General features: G+C 37.4%; 1 protein-coding gene across 1 annotated transcript in view; it reads right to left on the bottom strand.

Moving 5' to 3' along the window:
- LOC150100865 (uncharacterized) overlaps positions 1-26,712 on the bottom strand; it is a 583,033-nt gene that overhangs the window by 347,873 nt on the left and 208,448 nt on the right. The window contains exons 11-12 of the mRNA XM_090401746.1: positions 14,536-14,679; positions 2,020-2,084 (exon numbers count right to left, since the gene is read on the bottom strand). Of these exons, the coding sequence (XP_090257872.1) occupies positions 2,020-2,084; positions 14,536-14,679 (209 nt within the window). The remainder of the gene's footprint in view (positions 1-2,019; positions 2,085-14,535; positions 14,680-26,712) is intronic.

Below are 26,712 nucleotides of genomic sequence, written 5' to 3'. Positions count from 1 at the left end.
AGATTTGTGGATTGCAGAAATTAGTTGATAGGCAGAAAAGGGGAGATATGATTGAGACATTCAAATTGCTAAAGGGTTTCTATAGGATTAACTCAGAGAATATTTTTGAGATCAGGACTGGTGGTGGTGGGAGAACTAGGGGACACCTATGGAAGCTGGGAAAGAGTGTGGTTAGCAGGGGTGTTAGAGCTGGGTTCTTTACTTTTAGAGTGGTAAATGAGTGGAATAAGCTGCCAGAGTCTGTTGTGGGTACTAGGACAGTGAGTGAGTTCAAGGCAAGGTATGATAGATATACTGTGAGAATTTCATATAGTTGTGAGGACATGACGTTTAGGGCCTCTCTCAATGAGTATAAGGACTCCCTGGAGTCGCCCGTAATAATAATAATAATAATAATAAAGGTAATCAATCACTCTGCCTCTTATTGGCAAGGGTGATAAAACAGTCTTCACATGGAAGGTGGCTAAGGATGTGGAAATAATTAAGGAGTATAAGTGGAACCGTAATAATGACAAACTCAGGAGGCAGCTCACAGCAGTGCTGTCATAAGTAACAAAGGGAAGGACATTAGTCGTGCATGAGAAATGGTCAAGGTATATTTAAAGAAAGCAGTATCTGATTTCATATCAAGATTATATAACCAAGAGAGCTATGCAGGAACAAAAAAAAGGAAAAATACTGCAGAAGATATGTAAGGAGAAAGGCAATAGTAGGCTCATGAACAATACAAAGCACAAGCAAGAAAAGTAACTAGCAAGAAGAAGAAGAAGAGTGAGAAAGGCAAAATCAGATTATGAGAGAAAATCAGCCAAGAATATTTGCTGATTTTCTCTCAGAAAATGGAATGCTGATGGTAGACAGAAGAAGTAGTTGAATTACTGAGTGATCACTCAGCAATCATCTTCAATTCAATTGACTATCATCAGTAATCAACTGAATGATGCGACAGGGAATCGATATGAGAATAGAGTAGATAAAATGGAAGTGCATAAGAAATTAAATCTCAATGTGAATACAGCCATGGTATGGGATATCAGCTCATGTATTAAGGAAAATGCAAGAGTAATGTCCCCTAACTAGTCTATTTAATTTAAGTGTCAGCAATGGCAGAATTCAAAGGAAGTTCAAAGAGAAGGACAGTTCTGTTACATAAAGGCAGTTCCAAGATAGAGGTGTAAATTACAGATCAATTAGTAACTCTGTAATGGTGGATGCAGATGAAGGTATTAGAAAAGATGGTTAAGAGCAGAAGACAAGAATAGAGAGAAAGTAATATGATACTTTATGGGGAATAGCATCACTCTTGTGAAAAGGTAAGGTCTTCTTGTCATAGTAATTTACATATTTATAATAAGTAATTTACAATAAAGTGATACTGAGTTGGGTATGTAAATAGCTACGTATGATGTCGCTAGACTTTGCAAAGGTGTCTGAAAGGATACTGCACAAAACTCTATTATTTAAGTTACAGAAAAAGGGGATGGAAATGAAGCTGATGACATGGAAAACAGAATGACTGATGGGCAGACATCAAAGATTAGTAGGGAAGAATCAAAGAGAAGATAGATGACATTTGTGTGCCACAAGACTCTGTACTTGGGCTTCTTCTGCTGTTTAATTTGTACACTAGGAAGGTTTCAGGGGAGAATATTGGGGAATGTATGTTAATAAAGAAGATATAGAGGTCCTGCAGCATGATTTGAAGGATAATAGTTGCCATTAATGTGGAAGAGTGTAAAGGCTGAAGAGATTGTATGATGTATATTGATAGGATTGCACTGCAGTAATTTGATGAAATAAGGGATTTTGAAATGAAGATGGTAGTGGTTGACAGGTTGAAGTCCAGAGGACATACTGCAAAAATGGACAAATAGTGACAGCTAGAGTTATCCTCTCTTATGGATCTTGTAATCCATGCATGAGGTCTAGTAATAATAATAATAACAATTATTATATAACTGAAAGTTAAGCCAGTTTGAATTTAGTCTTGGATAAACTTCTAAAATTTGAAATAACTACCTTAGTTTGATGTGAGGACTGAGATTTTTTCCAATATCACCTTCGTCTTCCTTCTTGAGAACAACCTAACAAGAAATAGAAAAAAAAAAGACAGATTAATTCATCACTTTGGTTTTACAGAGTCAGAGGATAAACCAAGTGAGGATTAAATGAATGAGTAGGTGATATAAAATACAAGCTGGGAAAAAAAGAAAAAAAAACATTGCTGAGGGAATATAAAGATAAAAGGCGATCAGCATGCTCATTAGCAATACAAAGTGCAAGCAGTAAGAGTGACTGTATGGTAAGCAAAGATAAATCAGATTATGAGAGAAAATTAGCTAAGGCCAAAGTAAATCCAAAAGAGTTTTTTCACTATGTAGCAAGTAAGAGAAAGGATTAAGGAAGGATAACTTGAATTAATGTCAATGTGAGGACGATGATAAAAGAAAAAGAAATAGTTGAGTTACTAAGTAATCATTTTGCAAGGGTGTGTATAGAGATAGACTTTGCAGTTGCTGATGTGAGAATTGAGGCATACAGACTGGAGTTGCTCAGCATATTGAAAACTATCAATGTAAATACAGCAATGGAATTAGATGGCATGTCAGCATGTGTGCTACAAGAATGTGCAAACAAAATGGTAGTGTCTCTGATGAAGTTGTTTCACTATGTCTCAGCTATGGCAAGGTTCCAAGGAAGAGGAAAGAAGATAAATAAGATAGAAGGTAAGTAAGTGAGTAATATGAGGACTTTTGCAGAGCCTTATGAATACAAGGAAGATGAGAGAGTGTCTGGGTGTTGGGGGGGGGGGATATAACTGAGATATATAAGTTAGTAAGGGGGGGTTATTACCAGGTTAATGTGGAAAATATTTTTCATAATGACAGGGTTAGAACAAGAGGCTATCTTTGGAAATTGTATAAGGAGGATGTGAGCAAAGAAGATGAGGAGTAGGCTCTTTGCATGGAGTGTGGTTGGTGAGTGAATTGCATTTTCCCTGAGAGTGTGGTGAATGTGGAAACACTGAATAAATTTAACATATGGTTTGAGGGATTTTATATGTAATAATAGTGGAGACTTCCAACATTGGCTCTTTTGACTCTATAGAGGTCTGGTGCTAATTCATAAAATTAGTGAACAGAATGAAATGGGTACAGTGTGTTTAGGAAAGACAGAGTAGAAATTAGAAGGAGGGGGAATTAAGAAGGGCTACCATTATAGATGATTTCATCGTCATCATCATCATCATCAAATTCCTGCCATGTACCCTCAAGGGGTGTACAGGATATGACAGCACTACATGAAAAAATTACATCATTACTAACTTCCTTTCTACAATTTTCCTCCAAATCAGTCTGTTACTTGTCAAGACTCCAACATTATCAGATCTTATATTTCTATCGTCTAAGGCACTTTGTACTGTATCAATCCACCTATATCTTGGTCTTCCTCTGGGTCGTTTTCCTGCCAACCTGGCAGAGAACACTTGTTTTGCTAATCTTTCCTCTCCCATTCTATTTAAGTGACCATACCACCTGAGATTAGCTCTGCTAACGCATTCCTGGATGCTGACAATGTCAAGTTCTTTCCTAATATCCTCATTTTTAATATGATATTGCCATTGATGCCATCTGTTCACGCCTATAATCTTTCTCAGGACTCTCATATCTGCGGTCTCTAGTCTTTGGTCAAGTGTTTTACTTCTGACCCAGCTCTCAGATCCATAAATTAAAACTGGTTTGAACACTGTCTTGTATATAGCTAATTTAGTGTTCGGACTAATTTCTTTCTTATTCCATATGAATTTATTCAATTGACTTCCCACCATACCAGCTTTGCTGATTCTGTTGTCTATTTCTATATTTAATTTACCATCTTCAGTAAAAATCGTGCCTAAGTAGCTGAAATGTTTTACTTGTTCCACAGGTTCTCCATTCACAACACAGTTGACATTTTCAATGATTCTGCCTATTTTCATTGTCTTTGTCTTTTTATTGCTGACCTTCATACCATATCTATTACAACAGCTATTCAATTTAGTCAGAGAATCTTGCAGACTTGTAGCGGATTTATTTAGAAGTATAACATCATCCACATAAAGCAAAGAGCTGACATTAACATCTCCAATTTTGATATCAGGTTTAATACCACATTCCTTCATAATGTGATCCATATAGATAATGAATAACAGAGGGGATAATGTACATCCTTGTCTCACACCAGATTTAACATTAAACCATCTTCCTGTACTTCCTTCAATTCTAACTGCTGACTTACAACTCAAACAAAGACTACATACTGCTTGATATAATGCCCCATTAACACCATATAACTGCAGCGTATTAAATAGCTTCTCTCTTGGCACCTTGTCATATGCCTTTCCAAATCGACAAAACTTAAATACAGATCTTTGTTGTATTCCCATGCTTTCTCGACTATTTGTCGTAAAGTGAAGATCTGATCCTGACAACCTCTATTTGGCCTGAATCCAGCTTGTTCTTCACCAAGCTTTTCTTCCACAATTCTTCTCAACCGTTTCTCAAGTATACTTGCATAGATCTTGCCAGGAACACTCAGTAGGGAAATACCTCTGTAATTCTCACATTCAGTTTTATTTCCCTTTTTATATATGGGTACTATGAGAGCTCTACTCCAATCATCGGGAATTCGTCCCTCTGTCCAGGCTTTCTGAACTATGCAGTGCAGCCACTGTAAGACTTTTATACCACCATACTTCAGTATTTCTGGTCGAATATCATCTACTCCTGCTGCCTTTCCACATTTCAAGCCTTTGAAGGCTTTTTCTACTTCAAGTATGGATATGTATTCCTGACTGCATGCCTGGTCAGTGTTTTTTATCACTGTGCTGTCATCACTGCTTGTTTCATTTAGCAGTTTTTCAAAGTAATTACTCCATACTTCAAGGATATCTTTTTCTTCTGTTTTCATATCACCTTTATCATCTCTAACTCCTTTTACAGCACTCTTTCCTCCATTCCTAAGCTTCTTCAACAACCTCCAGAATATTTTGCCACCTTCTTGATATTTATTTTCTATATTCTTGCCAAAGTCCTCTCATGACTTTTGTTTAGCTAGTTTTACACACTGTTTAGCTTTCTTACATTTGTCTCTGTATTCTGTAAGAGTAAAAGCTGACTTATTTGCCAGGAACTTTTGATATGCTTTCTTCTTTTCCTTCACTGCCTCTTTACTTCCTGTGTCCACCAGGGCGTTCTGATTTTTTTATCCTTGCACACAACCTCACCACATGCCTCTCTGGCAGAATCAATCAATGTTTTCTTCAGAGTTTGCCACTGAATCTCCAAGGTTTGATTCCTTTTCTCAAAGTCTTTCATTTTCTTTTCAATAATCTTTCTGTATTTTAGTCTACAGTTCACATCTGAGAGCTGCTCAACTTTTATTCGCTTTAAAACTTTCTTACATGTTATTCTTTTCAATATGAAATTCAATTTTATCCTACTCAAGACTAAATAGTGATCACTTCCAATTTCAAATCCTCTGTACACTCTGGTGTCCTGCACCAGGGAGAAAACATCACTATCAACAATAACATAGTCAATGAGACTTTTCTTATTCCTAGCCTCTTCTCTCCATGTGAATTTGTGCACATTTTTATGTTGGAACATGGTGTTAGTAACAACCAGTCCATGTCCTGAGAAGAAATCCAACAGATATATGCCATTATTATTAGCTTTGCTCTTTTCTCCAAATTTTCCCAAAATATTTTTGTATGTCTCACAATCATTTCCTACTCTGCTATTTAGATCCCCAACAAGGACCAACTTTTCCTTTTTCATTGTGTCAGTTGCTTTTTCTAAAGCCTCAAAAAATTCCTCCACTTCTACCTTAGTAGAGCCTTCTGTGGGTCCATAGGCACAAATAAGTCTCATTGTCCAGTTTCCCATTCTCATATTTGCCCACATTACTCTACTTGAGACGGACTGCCATTCAAGAAGATTAGCCTCGTATTTTGTGTTGAATACTATGGCTACTCCTTCTTTTCCTTGATTTTCATTGCCTGAATATAACATTTTGTATTTATTGCTCAGAAAGATCTCACCAGTTTTGGTCTTTTTTGTTTCAGTCACCCCTATTATGTCGATCTGGTACTTATCTAATTCCTCAGCTAGCTCCATTTCTTTGCCATTCAGGCTTCGTACGTTGATAGTACCGATCTTTAACTCTGGTGATGTTGAGTTGGGGTTTGTTTTCAGATTTGTTCCAGTAGCTGACTTTTCGCTGTTCGCCCTGGTTCCCTGGCGAAAACAACGGGGGCCTTGTTTAACCGGGCGACGCCCCAGCCGGCATGAAATTTTGTCATGTTGTACCATCATTTTTTATTTTGGTTTATCCAATAAGAATACAATTTGGTCGGCTAAATCCCAAATTGCCAGCCCATCCTCGTTCGTTCAGTATCAAAGTAGATACCCAACAGGGTGCACCATGAGAAGGTGAGGATTGGACATTAGGTCAGAAGCCCTGGTCGGTTCTCCGCATTCCTTTAAAGGCTATGTGGAGGTCTCCTCTCAGTTATACAGCTTTGACCCTTAGATGATTTCAACTATGCAGATATAGACTGGAATGGGGAGACAGAGTCAAGAGAATTTATAGTTACTAGGAGATAATTACCTTAAGCTGAGAGATAGGCAATGATTCAAAGGTTCAAAGCATTATAGGGACCGGTCGGTAAAGTGACAGCCATAATAAAGAAGGTGAAATCAGATTATGAAAAGAACAGGCCAGCTGAAAGAAAATCCAAGAGAATTCTTTCACAAGTAAAGGAAAAATGTCCATGGAAGAACTGAAATAGGAATGGCAGAAAGTGTTGGCATTAGAACAGCTTGAGTTATTGATTAATCCCTTTAATAGAACATGCATACCAGATAGACCAATTAGTTCTCTTGATGAAAGGGAATTAGACAAAATGACAGAGGTAGATTAATTACCTTATATTAAAGATCCTTCAAGAGTGTTTGATGCAAACACAACAGTAGCATTTCATTTCAAATGGAATATCAGCATCAATGCTAACACATGGGCAAGAAAATTAGCAATATCCCTAATATGATTAATTAATCTCTGATAATTAGACAAAATGACAGAGGTAGATTAATTACCTTATATTAAAGATCCTTCAAGAGTGTTTGATGCAAACACAACAGTAGCATTTCATTTCAAATGGAATATCAGCATTAATGCTAACACATGGGTAAGAAAATTAGCAATATCCCTAATATGATTAATTAATCTCTGAGTTTCAGCACATGCATGATTCCAAATGGGTGGAAGGAGGGTAAGATAATTCCATTTTATATGCTGGTATAACTAGGACTGAAACAGCAAATTACAGACTAATCTGTATCTCTAGAATAATCATAAAGGTATTGGTGAGGCTTTAGCATTTTAACAAATGTTAACAAATGAGTTTCCTGTCCTGAAGTGATTTTCAGATCAGGAGTGATGAGTTTAGTAGTTATCCTTTAGGATCACTCAGTGAGATAAAGAGTGATCTTGTAGATTGCTCAGGGTTTTGCAGTGGTATCCTTGCACTTTAACATACCTCAATAAAGGTTGAAACCAGCCAGCTGTTCTTCCCATAATGCATAGTATTATACATGCCTTGCTTTATGGGATACTAAGGCAATTGGGGTGAAGTGATTAGCCCCTATATACATGTAGCCCAATCCTAAAATTACTTCATGCACAAACTTTGTTTACACTTGGATAAAGGAACCAAGAATATAAATTTTTGGCATCTTTAATTTACATGAATAAAGTTCTGTGTATGGGCCACTGTAGTTTAGCTTATATATTAATGATACCAAAGATATTTTGGAGAGTCATATCCAATTATTAGCTAATGATGCACGGTTGTAGTGGATAATAAGTAATATATCCGATACAGAATCATTGTGAGTTAATATGAATAGGAAAATGGTAATAGCTAGTGCATTAGCTCAATGTTTCTAGGTGAAGGTTATGCATTCCAGACTGAGGACATTGTTTCATTATTATATTTGGAAATTATTATAATAATAATAATTATTATTATTATTATTATATTGAGAAATTATTATTAAATTGAGAAAATTATTATATTGGGAATTTGAGGCAATTAGTCGATGAAACTAGAAATCTGAGGTAATGGTGAACAGAACATTAAAGTTTATGGCCACAATACTAAGTTGGTTAAACATCAGATGCATTCATCATCATCATCATCATCAGATGAATGCAGTTTTGAAGAGAACACTACCCTATAGGAATAAGAAAGTTATTCTCCTACTTTACAAACTGCTATATTTATATATGATTTAACTCCTTGGTTCCATGAAGATAGGGGATACAGTTGAAAAGGTTTCAGCAGTGGATAATGATATGACATGGAAAAGCAGAGGGCAGTATAAGTTTCAATATAAATCATTAATGTATTTACTCTAAATTTACAATTTATAAGGAGCTTTGTCTATAAGATTGTAATTGGCTGGGGATCTTTACGTTTTGAGTATATTTTTATTATATCTGGTCAGTATCTTTATACTGTATTATATTACAATAATAGTGAATGCCATAAGTCTGTTTGCCAATATGTTGCCAAATCCTCTGCCATTCAAGGACTACATTTAACATCAGATACTACAGGATTTTGTGGCATGTGGTGACTGAAAAATATCTGCATCTTGGCAGTAAGAAATATTGCAGGTGAGAGACTGGAGAGAGAGTGCACATCTGCATCAAATATAGGAGATTGGAAGAGCTTGGCAACATTGATGTCAGCACAGATTTAAGTGGCTTCGATGGTGGTGTGGCTTCAGTACCAGCATGTTGAAAAGAAGTCAATGCTGGCAGAGAGAGAGATAAATAATGTGATTGAGGGTGAGGAAGATGAGTGTAATGTGGAAATGGATATTGCATCAGGCAATGTAGTAGTTTTAGAAGATGGTAATGATGTGAATGCTGAGCTAGAAAAGAATTCTTCGAGATAGAGGAATACTGAAAGAAGAAGTGAAACATATGAAAAAAGAATTCAGAAGCATTAAAAAGATTAGGAAACTGGAAAGGTTAACTGATATGAAGCAAACAAGGGCAGGGGGGGGGAGTGAGAGAGAGTATGAGTATCAGACGACAAGAGAGGAAGGCAAGATAATGCAGGAACTAGGGATAAAAAAGATGACAGGAAGGTGGGCAGGTGGGAGTATGAGGAAGGAGAGTAAGAGGAGAGGCAGGAATTAAGGGGGTGGGGAGATGACAGAAATGTAGGTAAGTAAGGAAAGGATACAAGAAGGGGGGGGGGAGAGAGAGAGAGAGAGAGAGGGATGTAGGTGAGAAAAAATTAAATGGAACAGTGAGAGGTATGCTGTATAGTGATTCAATGATGCATGGAGTGCAAAATAGAATAATAGAGAAGTGATTGCCTGGAGGAATGATGGAGAGTGTGACTATGGCAATTAAGTGAGGTGAAAGAGTGAATGAGATGTTGCAATGGTGGGTACAAATGACTACAGAGGCAGTATGAATCAAGTAGCTAGAGATCTGAGGTTTATGCTTGAGGTGGTATAGCAGAAGCGTGTGAGAGGGAAAACAATGTGTTACCTATATATGATAATGCAGAGAACAGTAGATGAGCATCAATAATGAATGGCATGATAGCAAGAATGTATCAAAAGAGAGGCTTGGATTATGTTGATGCTTGGAGAGCAATAGAAGAGAGCTAAATGCAAGAAATAGACTGTATTTGAATGAAGAAGGATATAGGCATGTGAAAAGAATTTGGTTCTCAGAGCATGAGAGTATTAATGCAGGAAAAGTAGAGTTGCCAGGGTGGATAGAAGCAGGAGTGGCTTCTTATGGGCATAGCACTCAGGAAATGGAGGAATATGAAAATGGAGTCTGGAGGGAATAATAATAGACATAGAAATACTAACAATTCATTGATGTTTCTGTATTCAAATGACAGGAGTCCCAGGAATAAAGGAGATGAATTAATAGCTGATATTCTCAGTCAGTCCAAAGATTACTGGAATCAGTTAAACATGGTTGATGGATGATATACTCAAAAGAATAGAAGAAGAATGCTATAACATATTTGCCACAATAGGAAGGACAAATGCAATTGTGGAGTATTGATTATAATAAGTGATGAGTTGTGACCCCCCCCCCTCAAAGTAGAAGATTTGGAGGGAATATCACTAATGGTTTTAAGAGTATATGGTGTGAGGTAGGGATGGGCAGGAGAGGATATTTAGTAGGATATTACTAAAGTACAGCGAATATAAAGTTTGAAGAACAAAAAATGTTTAGGTAGTTGAGTTTCACAGTTGCAAAACAAGTGAACATTAGGAGAGGTTTTAACTACAGCAGTATAAATTAGGAAGAGGAAACAGCACGTAGTAATAAGGGAATGAAATTTCTGAAATTCTTAAGAGACAACATGTAAAAGGAACATGAGGTTCATGTTTCTAGATTCTAGGACCAAATCCAAAACTCATGAGGTTCATGAGTTTTGGATTTGGTCCTAGAATTAGAGGACCTGATTGTAACTGAAATGTCATACCTTGTCAAATTGAAGAGAGTGACTACACAGTCACTCTATTCAACTAGGGTAAGGGAAGATATCCTGGGGATTATGAGACCTGCAGAAGTATCAATAAGAAAGGAATTATAATAATCTTAGAAATCAGTTTGGGACAGTTACATGAGTGGAAAAATTGGAAGGGCGAGATATTACCAGTGCATGGGAACTAGTGAAGAAATATTTATTAATAGCAATGGCAAGTTGTATACCTTGAGTGAAAATGAGAACATAATTTGGGGTAAAGTGAATGACTAATATCAAATGGGAACTGCAGGTGGGGAAAAAAAAAAAAAGGAAAAAAAAGTATTAGAGGGGTGGACAGCAGTTGCACGACTCAGGCCTGGAAAGTGACTAGCATACCTTGTCACTTTCCAGGACAAGGAAAGGTAGAGAAAGCAAAACTTGAATATGAGAAGAGATTAGTCCTGAGAACCAAGAAAAATTTGAAAGAATTCTTTCGTTATGTGACCAGTAGGAATACAAATGGTTGCAGAAGATCGATATTGTTACATTAAAATTAGAATAAAGTTACATTTAGATATTAATATTATAATAAAGTTAAAATTAGAAAATAAGTTACATTAAAATTAACCTTTATATCAATGACATAGCCAGTGGATTGCAGGGGGATATTTAGTTGTTTGCAGATGATGCAAAGCTGGGAAGGATTATTATTAATAGTGCAGATGTGGTAGCCCTGCAAGAGGATTTAAATAAGCTAGATAGATGGGCAAATGAATGGGGATTTCAGTTTAATGCAGCAAAATGTAAGGTCTTGAGGTTTGGGAAACATCGATGGGATGCTGCATACTCTATGGGAGGAGTTATACTGGAGGAAGTAGGGGAGACAAGAGATCTGGGATTGATGATTGATAGAAACCTGAAGTTTAGGGGGACATATTGCAAAGGTGGTGAAGGTAACACAGAGGATTGCTGCTATTATGAGAAGGACACTGACCTGCAGAGATAAGAGGGTTATCATTCTGTTGTATAAGTCTCTGATCAGACCACGCTTGGACTATTGTTCTCAGATTTGGTCCCCAGGATTTGAAGGGGATAAATTAACTGTGGAAAGGATACAAAGACGGATGACAAAGATGGTTTCAGGACTGTACAAGGATAGTTATGAGGATCGGCTGAGAGAATGTGGACTGCAGAGTTTGGTGGATAGAAGAAGGAGAGGTGATATGATTGAGACTTTTAAACTGTTGAGAGGTGGTTACAGGGTTGACACTGGGGAGTTCTTTCGCTTGGTTGAACAGCGGGAAGGAGTGATGACAAGAGGCCATCCCTGGAAGTTACGAAAGAAAACTGTGAGCAAGAGGGTAAGGAGTGGTTTCTTTGTGTGGAGGGTGGTTGAGCCATGGAATGCATTGCCTGATGGAGTGGTGGGAGCGAGAACGGTCAGTGAGTTTAAAGAGTGGTATGATAGACTTTGTGTTTCTCAGGGGGGACCTCCCCTCAATGAGTCTTGACAGACTATGTCTTAGGAAGGACCTCCCTCGATGAGTCTTTTGACTCCTTGGAGGCCTGAATAACAATAATAATAATAATAATAATAATAATAGGGTGACAATGAATAAGACACAATGGAATTGTAAATTAACACTTTATTGGAGTATTTCATCTTCGGAAAATGGTTTTATTACTAGGGGGATGGAGATTGTTCAAGGTTTGGAAGTTCAAGAAGATAATGTACTACAAATAATAAGTTCTCTGGTTATCAATAAGGCAGCGGGACTGGATGGGATTTCACGAGTTTTTAGAGAATGTGCTAAGGAACTGACAGCTCCATTGACTTGGCTTTTCAAAGAGAATCTGGATATGGGAAAGTTTCCCAAGGAGTGAAAGGAGGGCAAGATTGTCCCAATGCATAAGGTAGAATGGAAGTGTCAAACCATAGGCCAATTTTGATTTCTTCTGTAGTTGTTAAGAGTTTAGAAAAATTAATGAGAGATTGTATACAGCATTCGGCAGATGAAAGGTAGCATTATCTTTAATGGTCAGCATGGATTGGATTTGGGATTGGCTGTCGGTTAGATAACAGAGTTGTATACCAGGGAGCAGTATCAACGAAGCAGTGTTAAAAGTGGGGTCCTTCAGGGCTCATTATTGGGACCGTATTGTTTAATCTTTATATCAATGGAAGTACTGTACAATAAAAAATGGAGGTGGCAAGGGTACTTTGGGAGATGATTGATAGAAACTTGAAGTTTATGGGACATATCGCAAAGATGGTGAAGGTAACCCAGAGGATTTATGCTCAGATTTGGTTATCACAATTTGAAGGGAATAAATTAACCTTGGAGAGGGTGCAAAGGTGGAGAACAAAAATTATATGAGAAATGTACAATGTTAGCTATGAGTGCAGACTGAGGACATGCAGACTATAGAGTTTAGTCAATAGAAAAAGGAGAGGTAATATGATAGACACATTTAAACTGTGGAGGGATAGCTACAGGATTGATAATGGGGAGTTCTTTCATTCAGTAGATCAGGAGGAAAGATCAAGGAGAAGGGGCCCTGCCTGGAATTACAAATGGAAGGGTGAGTAAGAGGATGAGTTTTTGGCAGATAGGTGGAGAAAAAGAAGATATAAGAATCTAATGGTGTTAAAGGATGATGAATATGTTGCTTTACCAACCAAAAAAATTAATGTTACAAAAAATAATTAACACTGGACTTAATAGGTCATTATAGATATTTAATCAAACCTACTAGTTTGACCACATATGCTAGAGGTGTTTTCTGGGTAAGGAAGAAAAAAAAATATACAATAAGTGATAATCATGAACTATTATATAACTAAAAGCTGAATATGTAGGAACTGTTACACAAAAATAAAAAACAGAAACATGTGGAGCATGGAAGCTGGCACAGGTCAGTCATTGTTCAGCAGGTCTACATGATAGTTAGCAGAAAAGTTAAAGTTTGATGTGCTGAAAGATCTAATAAATGACTTCCAAATGTCACATAAAATCGTTCCGTGTTTTCTGTTGAGAGTACCTTGTGAATGGATTACCATCACAGCTTCTTTGATGACGTGGGTACTGAAGTTGTCTTCTATGTAAGACATGGAGCTCTTGTCCCATTTAACATTGTGATGAGATGGGAGAAATGGGACACCAGGCCTGAACTGTCTACTCTGTTGTTATTGATGTCTCCAATATGCTCCTTTTGCCTAATTTCCAAACTTCTAGATGTTTGCCCTATGTAAGCAAGGTCACAAGAACATGGAATATTGTAAACTCCAGGATGTTTGTTAAAAGGGTTGTGGTCCATAGGTGAATGTAACAGAGCTTGTACAGTCAAAATGGGTTTGAGGGCCACTCTTATGTCATGAGATTTCCAGAGACAGTGATTTTGAGAGAAAGTTGACCATTATACAGGATGGAAACTGAGGCTGTGTAGTGAATGTCATTGATATGTTGTGGAAAAGGAGTAGAGTATAGTATTCTTTGTACCATTTTCTTAGAATATTCATTGCTCCATTATTAAAATTATCCATTATTAGAAATTATTTTAAAAAAATTGAGACAAAAAAGTAATACTCTCTGAGTGAAGTACATTTATAACAATAAAATCTATCTTATTGTTATAATATGTAAGTGAAATATTTAATGACAGAGCAGGAACAAACAGAACAAATGATTATCCCTAGAAAATTAGAAAGAATGTGTTCATTATGGTGGAGGTTAGATATTTTTACTTGCCAAATGGTGGGGAATAATTAGTAATGGTTCTAGAAGTGTCACAGGAGTACTGAGTACACACTTTCGAATGAGTTTAAGGAAAAAGATAAGACCTGAGTAAGAAATATAAGACTTCCTGAATAATATAATAGCAATACCTAAAATCTAACTTTTTGTAAGTTCATAATTATTTGCTATGAAACAGATGATATTCATCTAATGCTTGATATAACATTTATGGCATACCTCATAGACTTGCAGCTGCTCAAGTAGTTCTTTTGTTGTTCCTCTCCTAGACATGAAGAACTGGATTACTCTCTCCATTCCTTGCTCTTCCAAAGAATCCACTACATCATAATAGCCATCCTGGTCAGAAAGGCTATCCAGAACCTGTTATTGTTTAAATGCATGCTTAATTAGTATGTTATTATTATTATATTTAATTTTTTAATTATTAAAAAAATTTAAGACAAAAAAGCAATACTCTCTAATGAAGTACATTGATAACAATAAAATCTATCTTAAAATTTGTCTTATAACCTAATCTGAACACAGCCATAGACAGGTATAAAATATGTATTTTTATTTTATTCTGTATGGCATCCAAATTAGAGGGAAACTGTTTTACATTTTGGTTTAATGTGAATTAAACACACACATTATAGACACATTATAAATACAGTGTCTAATGATCAAATGCAGACATACCATTCAAGGACAAAACATGGACATTCTTTTACCCAAAATACTTTGGATGTCATCACTGGAAACAACTGCATTATTAAACTCTAGTCACTGAAAATATAAGGTTTTCATATACTCTAAACATTACAGAAAGTTAAGAATTTTTTTTATCGAGATTCAAGAAATTTTTACAGTCACATAAATATTTTTGATATTGTTATGAGTGTTGTGATACCAATAATAATATTAAGAGCTGAAAGATAAGTTGTATTTGAAAAATAAACTGTGACACGTGAATCATTTTTAGTGGATGACTATATTTATAAGTATTTGTTTATTTGTAGGTTCGCCTGCATCAGTACTATGGATGGCTAAAGAATTAATTATTATTTTTTTATGATTTTATTTACTCTCAACCTAATATTTGTTGTAATATGTGTCTACACACACACACACACACACACGTGCGCACGCGTGCATACACTTTTTGTTATGGTGCAATAGAAAATAGAATAATGTTTGGGTGAATTCAGTATGTGGGATTTTATTCATTGTGAAGGAAGAATGTTCTGCAGAAAATCAATGAGATTGGAAAGCAATAGGAAGTATTTTAAAAGAGAGCACCAGAGGTGTGGGGAGAGTAAGAAATATTGCAGCAAAAAGAGATTAATGGTAAAAGGTGAGAAAATGTTAGCAAGGACGTTGTTGTTGTAACTTATACCACATGTAATACTACAAGTGGTAGCATGAATGAAATCATGGAAAATGAAAAGAATGACCATATGGTAATGAAAGAGACAGCATGCTTATTTGTAGTCCTACACAGAAAAAAATGTAAGATATGATCACTGGAGAAATGCCTGGGGTATGGGAAAAAATGAAAGAAGGAAGAGAAAGCAGAGTATGAATGAACAAAACAGGAAAGTTCTTACCTTACCTGGCACATACATACAAAACTGTAAGAACAGTTTTGTATGTAGGCACCATAAGAAGAGGAGTCCTTGAAGAGAGACTGACAAAATCATGTTACCCTAGGGCAGGGGTGTTCAACCTGTCGATCGTGGAGCGATATTTGGTCGATCCCTTGTGTATTCCTCCTTACTTACAAGTTTAATTAAAACTGTAAGCATATTTCATTTATCATTATTTTCTATTTTTTTTAATTCGCTTTAAGTGTATTGCTATTGTTTATTTATTTTTCATTAAAATTGTCAAATCTGTAATTTTCTTATAAGTCCGGGTAAATGAATTAATTTGGATTAGTGGAAGTCAAACAGCGAGCCGAGTGAATACAATTATAAGCAAAGTGTAAAAACTCGATTGTAGCTTAAATATTAAATATTCCAAAGCACATTACATCAATTTTTTACTTAGGTTAAATCCCATGTGAATATTGTAAAAAATAAACTTTGTTTGTCTCGGTATAGTTTGTATTAGATGTTTTTGTAAATAACTCTTTTGAAGCTGAGTTAGTTGCTGTCGCGATACAATATATGTTGGTACCGTCGGAATCGAACGCGTAACGGTGGAAGACAAAACGAAGCTAAGTTACTGTATTTAGTTATATTTCATTTATTTAATTATATTTAGTACTTTAAATGTTCTGATGTTTGTACTTTTTTCCCCTCTTATTTATTAATTGAATAATTATTAAAGATTACGCTACTCGGCAGTAAGGAATGATGGTGGATTCAGCAGCAGTCGCAAGTGGCGTAACGCCAAGTCCTCCGCCATTTAAGAACTCAATTATTAGCAATATCATAAAGGACTTTGTGGCATGCAGTACTTGCGGCATGTATGCTTCTCGGGAATTACATATGTGGCTTGTTAAAGAGAGTGGAGAGCGTATGTACGCCAAATGCAGGCAGTTGGAGGAAATAAATACATTAGATATATCGATATCCGACTTTGTTGCTCCAGGAACGGAGAATAGGAAGACAAGTAGTATGATAGGAGCGAATGAGAAAATAATAGTTGATAGTGTGAAAGGTGTGAGTGACTGTGGAAGTTTAGGAGATGGTTTTGTATGGGAGAGTGAATTTAGATTAAGAGTGACTGACCTGCAGAGGGAGATAGATGAGTTGAAAGAGGAGGTGGAATGTTTAGTGAATGAGAGCAGAAGTATGAAAGATAAGATTAGGAGAATGGAAGAGATAAATGCAAGGCAAATCAGAGTAGGAGAGAGAGAGAATTTAAGGAGTATGAGTGAGAGGTATGGGGGTGCTAGAAGAGGAGAGAATGGAAACAGTAGAAGAGAGGGAATGAGAGAGAGGTATGGGAATGCTAGCAGACGAGAGGATGGAAACAGTAGGAGAGACGGAATGAGAGAGAGATATGGAAGTGCTAGAAGAGGAGAGAATGGAAATGGTAGGAGAGATGGAATGAGAGAGAGGTATGGGAATGCTAGAAGACGAGTGGATGGAAACAGTAGTAGGAGAGACAGAATGAGAGAGGGATATGGAAGTGCTAGAAGTGGAGAAAATGGAAACAGTAGGAGAGAGGGAATGAGAGAGATGTATGGGAGTGCTAGAAGAGGAGAGAATGGAAACAGTAGAAGAGAGAGGTATGGGAATGAAAGAAGAGGAGAGAATGGAAACAATAGGAGCGAGGGAATGGTAAGAGGTATAATGTATGGCGACTCAATGATCCGTGGTGTTCAAGATAGGATGCTTGAGGAGTGTTTGCCAGGAGGAACAATAGAAAGGGTGGCTATGGCAATTAAGAGAGGTGAAAGGGTGGATGAGATGATTGTGATGGTAGGAACGAATGACTTGAGTGGTAACGTAAGTCGGGCAGCAAGAGATATGAGATTTTTGCTTAAGACTGTACGGAAGAAGACAGAGAGAGGAAAAATAGTGTGCGTGTTGCCTAGGTATGATAATGATGAGCTGAGCAGAAGAGCGGTGATATTGAATGGCATAATAGCGAGAATGTGTGACAAGAGAGGACTGGTATATGTGGATGCTTGGAGTGCGTTTGAGGAAAGAGAGGAGTTGTATGCGAGAGACCGTTTACATTTGAATGAGGAAGGACGTAGGCATCTGGAGAGATTGCTGTTCTGAACGAGTCAGTGTGTCCCAGGGAGGATGATAGCAGGGGTGGCCTCTTGTGGGAATGGATACTTGGGAGAAGGGAGACAATGTCAGGTAACACTGAGCCCAGTGGAGTCTAGAAGGGATAAGGCTGGGTATAGAAACAATGGCATTTATATGCTGTATACTAATGCCAGGAGTATCCGGAATAAGGGAGAGGAATTGGTGGCGCAGATAGCATCAGCCTGGCCAAAAATTATTGCGATCACTGAGACGTGGTTGACAGAAGGGAATATAAAAACAGGTATAGCATTTTTCGTCAGGATAGGAGGGGAAAGCGTGGTGGTGGGGTGCTGCTTATGATAAGTGATGACCTATGTCCTCTAAGAGTGGAGAATTTGGAAGGAAGTGAGACAAATGATTTTGAGAGCGTATGGTGTGAGGTAGAGGTAGGCAAGACAGGATATTTAGTGGGGTGTTGCTACAGACCCAGGAGCACAGAGGATGGGGACCAGGAGATGTTTAGACACTAAGTTTGGCAAGTGCAAGAAGAATGATTGTTATGGGAGATTTTAACTTCAGTAGTATAAATTGGAGAGAGGAAGATGCATGTAACAATAGGGGAATGGAATTTCTAGAATTCTTGAGGGACAAATGTCTTAGGCAACATGTAACAGAGGGAACAAGAGGTTCAAAAATTTTGGATTTGGTTATAGCATCAGAAGAGTTGATAATAACTGAGTTGACGTCTCTCCCACCAGTTGGAGAGAGTGACCATATGGTGTTGACATGGAAAATGAATAGACATGCTGGAGTATCAAAGAGACGGGAACTTATGTGGAATTATAAGGCAGGTGATTATAATAGTCTTAGACATCAACTTCGGGAAGTTTCATGGAGGGAGGAATTGGACGGCCGGGATATCACCAGTGCATGGGAAATTGTGAAAGAATATTTGTTATCAGCAATGGTAAGTTGTATACCACGAGTGAAGAAGAGGGCGCAATTTGGAGTAAAGTGGATGACAAACAACATTAAACAGGAACTGCATGCGAAAAAGAGGCTATGGAAGAGATATAAGGAGACAGGTGAAAAGAGGATGGGTGAAGAATATAAGACACAGGCCAGAAGAGTGACTCGTGTGGTAAGGAAAGCGAAACTGGAATATGAGAGGAGATTGGCCCTAAGATCCAAAGAAAATCCTAGGGAATTTTTTAGCTATGTGGCCAGTAGGAGGAGAAATGACTGTGGAAGAATGATATTGTGGGATAAAAATGGGAATAGAGTGACTGATGCAGAGGACATAGTGGAATTATTCAATGAACACTTTATCGGAGTATTTCATCCTGGAGGAGTCAGTTTAATGCTAGAGGGATAGGACTGGTTCGAGGTGTGGAGGTACAGGAGGAGAGTGTGTTTCAGATACTCAGTACTCTGGATGTCAGTAAAGCTGTGGGACTGGATGGTATTTCGCCACGAGTTTTGAGAGAATGTGCTAGCGAATTGACAATACCTTTAACGTGGCTTTACAATGAAAGTCTGGCTTTGGCAAAGGTGCCCAGGGAATGGAAGGAAGGTAAGATAGTGCCATTGCATAAGGGTGGTAACAGACTGGAAGTGTCTAATTATAGGCCAGTCTGTGTGTAATCAGTAGTTGTTAAGATCTTGGAGAAAGTAGTGAGGGACCGTGTACAGCATTGGGCAGATGAGGGTAATGTTATCTGTGAGAATCAACATGGATTTGTGAAAGGACGCTCTTGTTTTAGCAATATGCTAGCCTTTTATAATAAAGTTACAAGAGCATTAGATGAGGGAAAGGCATATACTGCAATTTTCTTAGACTTGGCGAAGGCATTTGACAGGGTGCCACATGATAAGCTGATATTTAAGTTGCAGCACATGGGTCTGGATGTCAGATTGGTCAACTGGATTCAGGATTGGCTGTCTGATAGGTATCAGAGAGTTGTGTATGGTGGAGCAGTTTCCAGGAGGCAGAGGGTTACAAGTGGGGTCCCACAGGGCTCAGTACTAGGACCTATATTGTTTAACCTTTATATCAATGACATAGCCAGTGGATTGCAGGGGGATATTCAGTTGTTTGCGGATGATGCGAAGCTGGGAAGGATTATTAGTAATAGCGCAGATGTGGTAGCCCTGCAAGAGGATTTAAATAAGCTAGATAGATGGGCAAATGAATGGGGATTTCAGTTTAATGCAGCAAAATGTAAGGTCTTGAGGTTTGGGAAACATCGATGGGATGCTGCATACTCTATGGGAGGAGTTATACTGGAGGAAGTAGGGGAGACAAGAGATCTGGGGTTGATGATTGATAGAAACCTGAAGTTTAGGGGACATATTGCAAAGGTGGTGAAGGTAACACAGAGGATTGCTGCTATTATGAGAAAGACACTGACCTGCAGAGATAAGAGGGTTATCATTCCGTTGTATAAGTCTCTGATCAGACCACACTTGGACTATTGTTCTCAGATTTGGTCCCCAGGATTTGAAGGGGATAAATTAACTGTGGAAAGGATACAAAGACGGATGACAAAGATGGTTTCAGGACTGTACAAGGATAGTTATGAGGATCGGCTGAGAGAATGTGGACTGCAGAGTTTGGCGGATAGAAGAAGGAGAGGTGATATGATTGAGACTTTTAAACTGTTGAGAGGTGGTTACAGGGTTGACACTGGGGAGTTCTTTCGCTTGGTTGATCAGCGGGAAGGAGTGATGACAAGAGGCCATCCCTGGAAGTTACGAAAGGAAACTGTGAGCAAGAGGGTAAGGAGTGGTTTCTTTGTGTGGAGGGTGGTTGAGCCGTGGAATGCATTGCCTGATGGAGTGGTGGGAGCGAGAACGGTCAGTGACTTTAAAGAGTGGTATGATAAACTTTGTGTTTCTCAGGGGGGGACCTCCCCTCGATGAGTCTTGACAGACTTTATGTCTTAGGAAGGACCTCCCTCGATGAGTCTTTTGACTCCTTGGAGGCCTGAATAATAATAATAATAATAATAATATACTGCTTTAACAAGAATATGTTAGAGTGTTAAAAACAAAGGCAATGTTTTTGTCATCGAAACTGTACATGGCAGCATTAGAAAGATTGTTATTGAAACTTATATGTATGAGAAAGGCTTGCAGGCTCTAAGTGTAAACATCTCCGAAGTCAGTCAGTCAGTCAGAAAGAGTTCAAACAACTTTCCGATGGCCGGCAACTTACAATCAAAAGAAAGCAGAGGAGAACAAAAGGCGTGCCAAACTTGAAACTTAAGATGAAAGACTCATACCGATTCTTTGGGGGGGTTGCCAAACTTCATGCGAGGTCTCAGAGGAGGCCTAATAAAATGGGACTGAAGCAAGCAGAAGGGGTCCCGGTTCCAGAATTGTGTCAGAGAGGAGGCCGCCTGGTCCCAAGTCACCGTCAGAGAGACTGCCTTTATCCACATTGCTTGAGAGAGGAGTTTCCTGCTTCCAGAAAGGAGATTCTCAGTTTGAGACATCGCTAGAGAGAGACTACTTCTAGGCCGCAGACAAGGTTTCAAATTGCCGAAAGGAAGAGTACCAATCGCCGGAGAAAAGTTTCCAGGCCAGGTTAATGTCAGACATTCACCAGTGTGTTGCATTTTCATTACAATTTGATGAATCAAACGACTTCACTGATATTGCTCAATTAATGGTATTTATTCGCATGGCATTTCAAGATTATTCAAGTAAAGAAGAACTTTTGAAAATTATACCATTATTGGGAAGGACTAGGGGAGAAGACATTTTTTCGGCATTTGATGAATTTGTGAAACAACACAACCTTCCACTTTTTAAACTTGTGTCTATTACTACTGATGGTGCTCCTGCAATGATAGGTAATAAATCAGGCTTCATTTCATTATGTAAAAACGATGACAAATATCCAGATTTTTTAATGTACCACTGTATTATTCACCAACAAGTACTGTATAGTAAAAGATTAAACACAAAAGATGTTTTGGATATTACATTTAAAATTGTAAATTCTGTTCGAGGAAAAGCCCTGCAACGGCAGTTATTTAAATTACAAGCAGATGATGATAGGGAACTTCTGTTGTACAATAATGTTCGCTGGCTCAGCAGAAGTCAATTTTTATAAAGATTTTTTGTATTAATTAACGATATAAAAATTTTCTTGATGAAAAAGGAGATATTTATCCATAATTGAGTGATAAAAGATGGTTGTTACACTTATCATATTTAGTAGATTTCTGTACAAAATTAAGCAATTTAAATTTAGAGTTACAAGGTAGAGATAAAAATTTAATTGACATGTTAAGTTAAATAAAAACTTTCCAACAATACTTACTTTTATTAAAGAAAAATATAAACGACCACAAATTTAAACATCTCCCATATTTATTAAAATTTTTTGAACAAAATCAAGAAATTTAAAAGAATTTATTCGTGAAATAGAATTAGTTGAGGAAGAAATAAATTCAAGATTTAAAGATTTTAATAAAACTGAAATGATTGTATCTTTTATCGATACTCCATTTCGAGAAAACTTGAACATCACAGAAATTTCAAATAAAATTAGTGGGCTGTTCGATATAAACCAAGCTGAAGTAGAACTTGAGATAATAAACATTCAGAATAGTTTACATTTAAAATCAATAAACAATGAAGTCATTTGGAAGTATGCACATGAAAAATTCCCAATATTAACTGATATTGCGCGAAAAATTCTGTCGTGTTTCGGATCGACATACTTGTCAGAATCCGCTTTTTCAAATATGACCGTCATAAAAAATCAATTAAGAAACCAAATTACAAATGATCATTTGGATGACTGTCTGCGATTGGCCACTTCTTCATATCAACTTGACTATGAAAATATTGCAAGATCTAAACAATGCCAAATTTCACATTAACTTTTTTTTTTTAATCAACCAGCATTTCCTGTAACTTGTGAGTTTGTAATCAATCTGTTGGGGTTTGTTTTTTTTTGTGGTATTAAAATATTTGTTGTATTAAAATAATTAAAAGAGATAAATAAATTTTTAAATACACAAATAAAGTTTTTAATTGTGTATTTTTTTTTTTAGTTGTTTATTTGTGCGTAATAAGATATCAGGTTGGGGGAACGTGATCTATATAAGAGAGTAGATCACTGAATAACTTATATATAAGAGAGTAGATCGCCAAATAACTTATTATAGCAAAGTAGCTCGTGTAGTAAAAAAGATTGAACACCACTGCCCTACGGCAAAGATTAAGGATGTTAGCAATACTGTTGAGATGCAGAGAGGTTATTTCTGCTAGGTGACAGGCATGATATGTAAAATGATATGAATGACTAAAATAAAGAGTCAAAATGCTTCATTTTGGTGATGCAAAATTATATGAGCAAAGTGGATATTAGATCCAGCATTATTTCAAAGCTGAATATAGAAACTATGAAACTTTCGGGAGAGCTTATGGGAATACACTCCCCGGCACACTAAGGCAACTCATTAATGCTGGGGAATGTATTCCCGTAAGCTCTCTGGTCAACTTACTTTATGAAACTTTCATAGTTTCTACATTTGGCTTTGAAATAATGCTGGATCTAATATCCACTTTGCTTGTATGATATGAATGAGTTTCTGGTGTAAACAAATAAGAAGAGTCAGAGAATAAAGAATGTGAGTCCACTGTCAGTTTGATAGAGGCAAGCTGAGAAAAAGAAGAGCCATGATTACAAATGAGTCAATGCATAGGTTGTGCATTAATAATGATGTGGAGTTATTATTATTATTATTATTATTATTATTCGTGACACCTCCAAGGAGTCCGAAGACTCATCGCGGGAGGACACCCACTGTACAACTCCCTGTCTCCTCCACTACCGAACCGCTACTACCAATCAACTATTATTATTAATTCTGTAACCTGCATAGAATCAAAAAAGCACACTGCAGGAGGCCCACTCAACCTGCAACATATCTATAAAACATATTTTACAACAAGGTGATGGCAGAACTGGATAAGGGAAATGGGTTTACAGTGATACTGCTGGACCTGGCAAAAGCGTTTGACAGGATACCACATGGAATTCTAATCCATAAACTACAACATATGGGAATGGATATAGGGTTGGTGAGATGGATAGGTGGGTGGTTGATGGAGAGATATCAAAGAGTAGTTTATTCAGGAGTAGAGTCCAAAAGACGGCCTGTGACTAGTGGTGTGCCGCAGGGTTCTGTTCTTGGACCACTGCTGTTTAATCTGTTCATTAACGATATAGGGAAGGATCTAGTGGAACAGTTCATTTGTTCGCTGATGATGCAAAGTTGGGTAGGGCAATAGTGAATGCAGAAGATGTCAAAGTCTTGCAGGATGACTTAGATAGATTGGAGTTCTGGGCTAAGGAGAATGGATGTCAATTTAATGTGACAAAATGTAAGGTTATGCATTTTGGGGTGAAAAGATTGGCAGCATTATACCACATTGGTGGAACTGTACTCCAAGAGATTGATGAGGCCAGGGAATTGGGAGTGTTGGTGGATAGGGAGATGAAGTTTAGGGGGACACATTGCAAAAGTAGCTAAATCAGCTCATCAACTCACTTGGTTGTTGAAAAATACCTTGACGAGTAGAGACAAGCAAGTTATTGTACCTCTGTACCGAGCCCTGATAAGACCTCATCTTGACTACTGTGCCCAGATTTGGTCACCTCGGTTCCTTCTTGATGGGGAGGAGGTGGAGAGGATCCAGAGGCGAGTGACTAAGATGATAGCAGGTCTGTGGAATGAACCATATGAGAACAGGTTGAAGATTTGTGGGTTGCAGAAACTAGTTGATAGGCGGAAAAGAGGAGATATGATTGAGATATTCAAATTGCTAAAAAGATTCTATAGGATTAATTCAGAGGATATTTTTGAGATCAGGACTGGTGGTGGGAGAACTAGGGGACACCTATGGAAGCTGGGCAAGAGTGTGGTTAGCAGGGGTGTTAGAGCTGGATCCTTTACTTTTAGAGTGGTAAATGAGTGGAATAAGCTGCCAGAGTCTGTTGTGGGTGCTATGACAGTGAGCGAGTTCAAGGCAAGGTATGATAGATACTGTGAGAATGTCGAATAGTTGTGTGGACATGATGTTTAGGGCCTCCCTCGATGAGTCTAAGGACTCCCTGGAGTAGCCCGAAATAATAATAATAATAATAATAATAATCATCATGAACTTTGAAGTTATTTAAACTTCCTACATTCACAATACACTCTGGTAAAACACTTCTTTCCATCTTAATTTTAACTCTTTCCATAATTCCAACTGTATTACTTTGGTAGAATCCCTTAACTAAGCTAAAGGTCTCTATCATATCTCCTCTTTTCCTCCTATCCACCAAACTCTGTAATCCACATTCCCTCAAATGCTCATCATAACACTCCAGCATCCTAATATCACTTTGGTCATTCATCTTTGGACCCTCTCTAATGTTTCGACATTACAAAGTTGGGTAGAGAATTAACATCAGTAATACTGATAATTCTACCCAACTTTGCAACATCAGCAAACATTTCATGATCCCCAGTCAGTCCTCATGAAATATCATTAACAAATAAGTTAAGCAGTAGGAGCCAAGAACAGAACCTTGAGGCACCACTGGTCACCTTCCTTTTCTGAGACACTTCAATCACACAAACTTGCTGGTATCTTTCAAAGAGCCAATTATCAATCCATCTAACCAATCTGTCATCTGATCCCATCTTCTGCAACTTATACACCAATCTGTCATGTGGTAATCTATCAAATGCCTTTGCAGAGTCCAAGAAAATCACTGTATATGAATCCCCCTTATCCAACACATTTACCACCTTATAAAATGTAAGCAGATGTTGAGGCAAACCTGCCCTTCACAAACCCATGCTGACCAACATAGAGAATCTTATGCTCATTAACCTAATACTGTATTCTATTCCTAACCAATTTTTACAATGCTTTGACCATAACTGCAGATACAGACCAGTCTATAATTGGAAACTTCTGTCCTAGAACAATGTTTGGGGAGAGTTATTATTTGGCCTTATTTTCACTCCTTAAGATCCATCCCTGCTGCAAGGCTTTCATTAAATAACCAGGTCAAAGGCATCTTCTCTTTTGAAAATTCTTTAAAATTATGTGGCAATATGTCATTCATTCCCACACTTTATTAACCCAATCAACACTTGATACACCTCTGATTCTTTCACCTTTAATTCTCCTAATCCTCTCCTTCCTTCTATATATTGCACAGCATCAATCACAGGACTATGATAGACACCGATGAAGAGGTCATCAAATAATTCCACTATATTATTTACTATGGTTACTCTGCTACCATAACTATCCACTAGTCTCAAACTGCCATAATTATTTTTCCTCTTGCTTGTCACATAGCATAAAAATTCCCTTGAATTAGCTTTCACCTAACTGGCCAATCTCCTCTCATATTCTGCTTTTTCTTTTTTAACCATGCTTGTTACTTTATTTTTTGTTTTTTGGCCTGCAGTTTATATTCTTCATGCATCTGTTCACTACAAACTTCTGTGTGCCTCCTCCATAACAACTTCTTTTGTAGCATTGCTTGATTTCACAGTCCATCCATCTTACTCGATTTTTTTAACTCTTGGTATGCAGTTATGCATTGCTTATGTTAGATCCTTTTCATTTTCCATGCATTGTCGACATCTTTTCTGAACAATTAGTCGAATTGTTCAGA

Source organism: Typopeltis vanoorti, chromosome 12, assembly GCF_054136105.1.
Source record: "Typopeltis vanoorti isolate ZY-2024b chromosome 12, IOZ_Tvanoo_1.0, whole genome shotgun sequence".
Lineage (NCBI taxonomy): Eukaryota > Metazoa > Arthropoda > Arachnida > Uropygi > Thelyphonidae > Typopeltis > Typopeltis vanoorti.
This window is presented reverse-complemented; position numbering and strand designations above follow the sequence as displayed.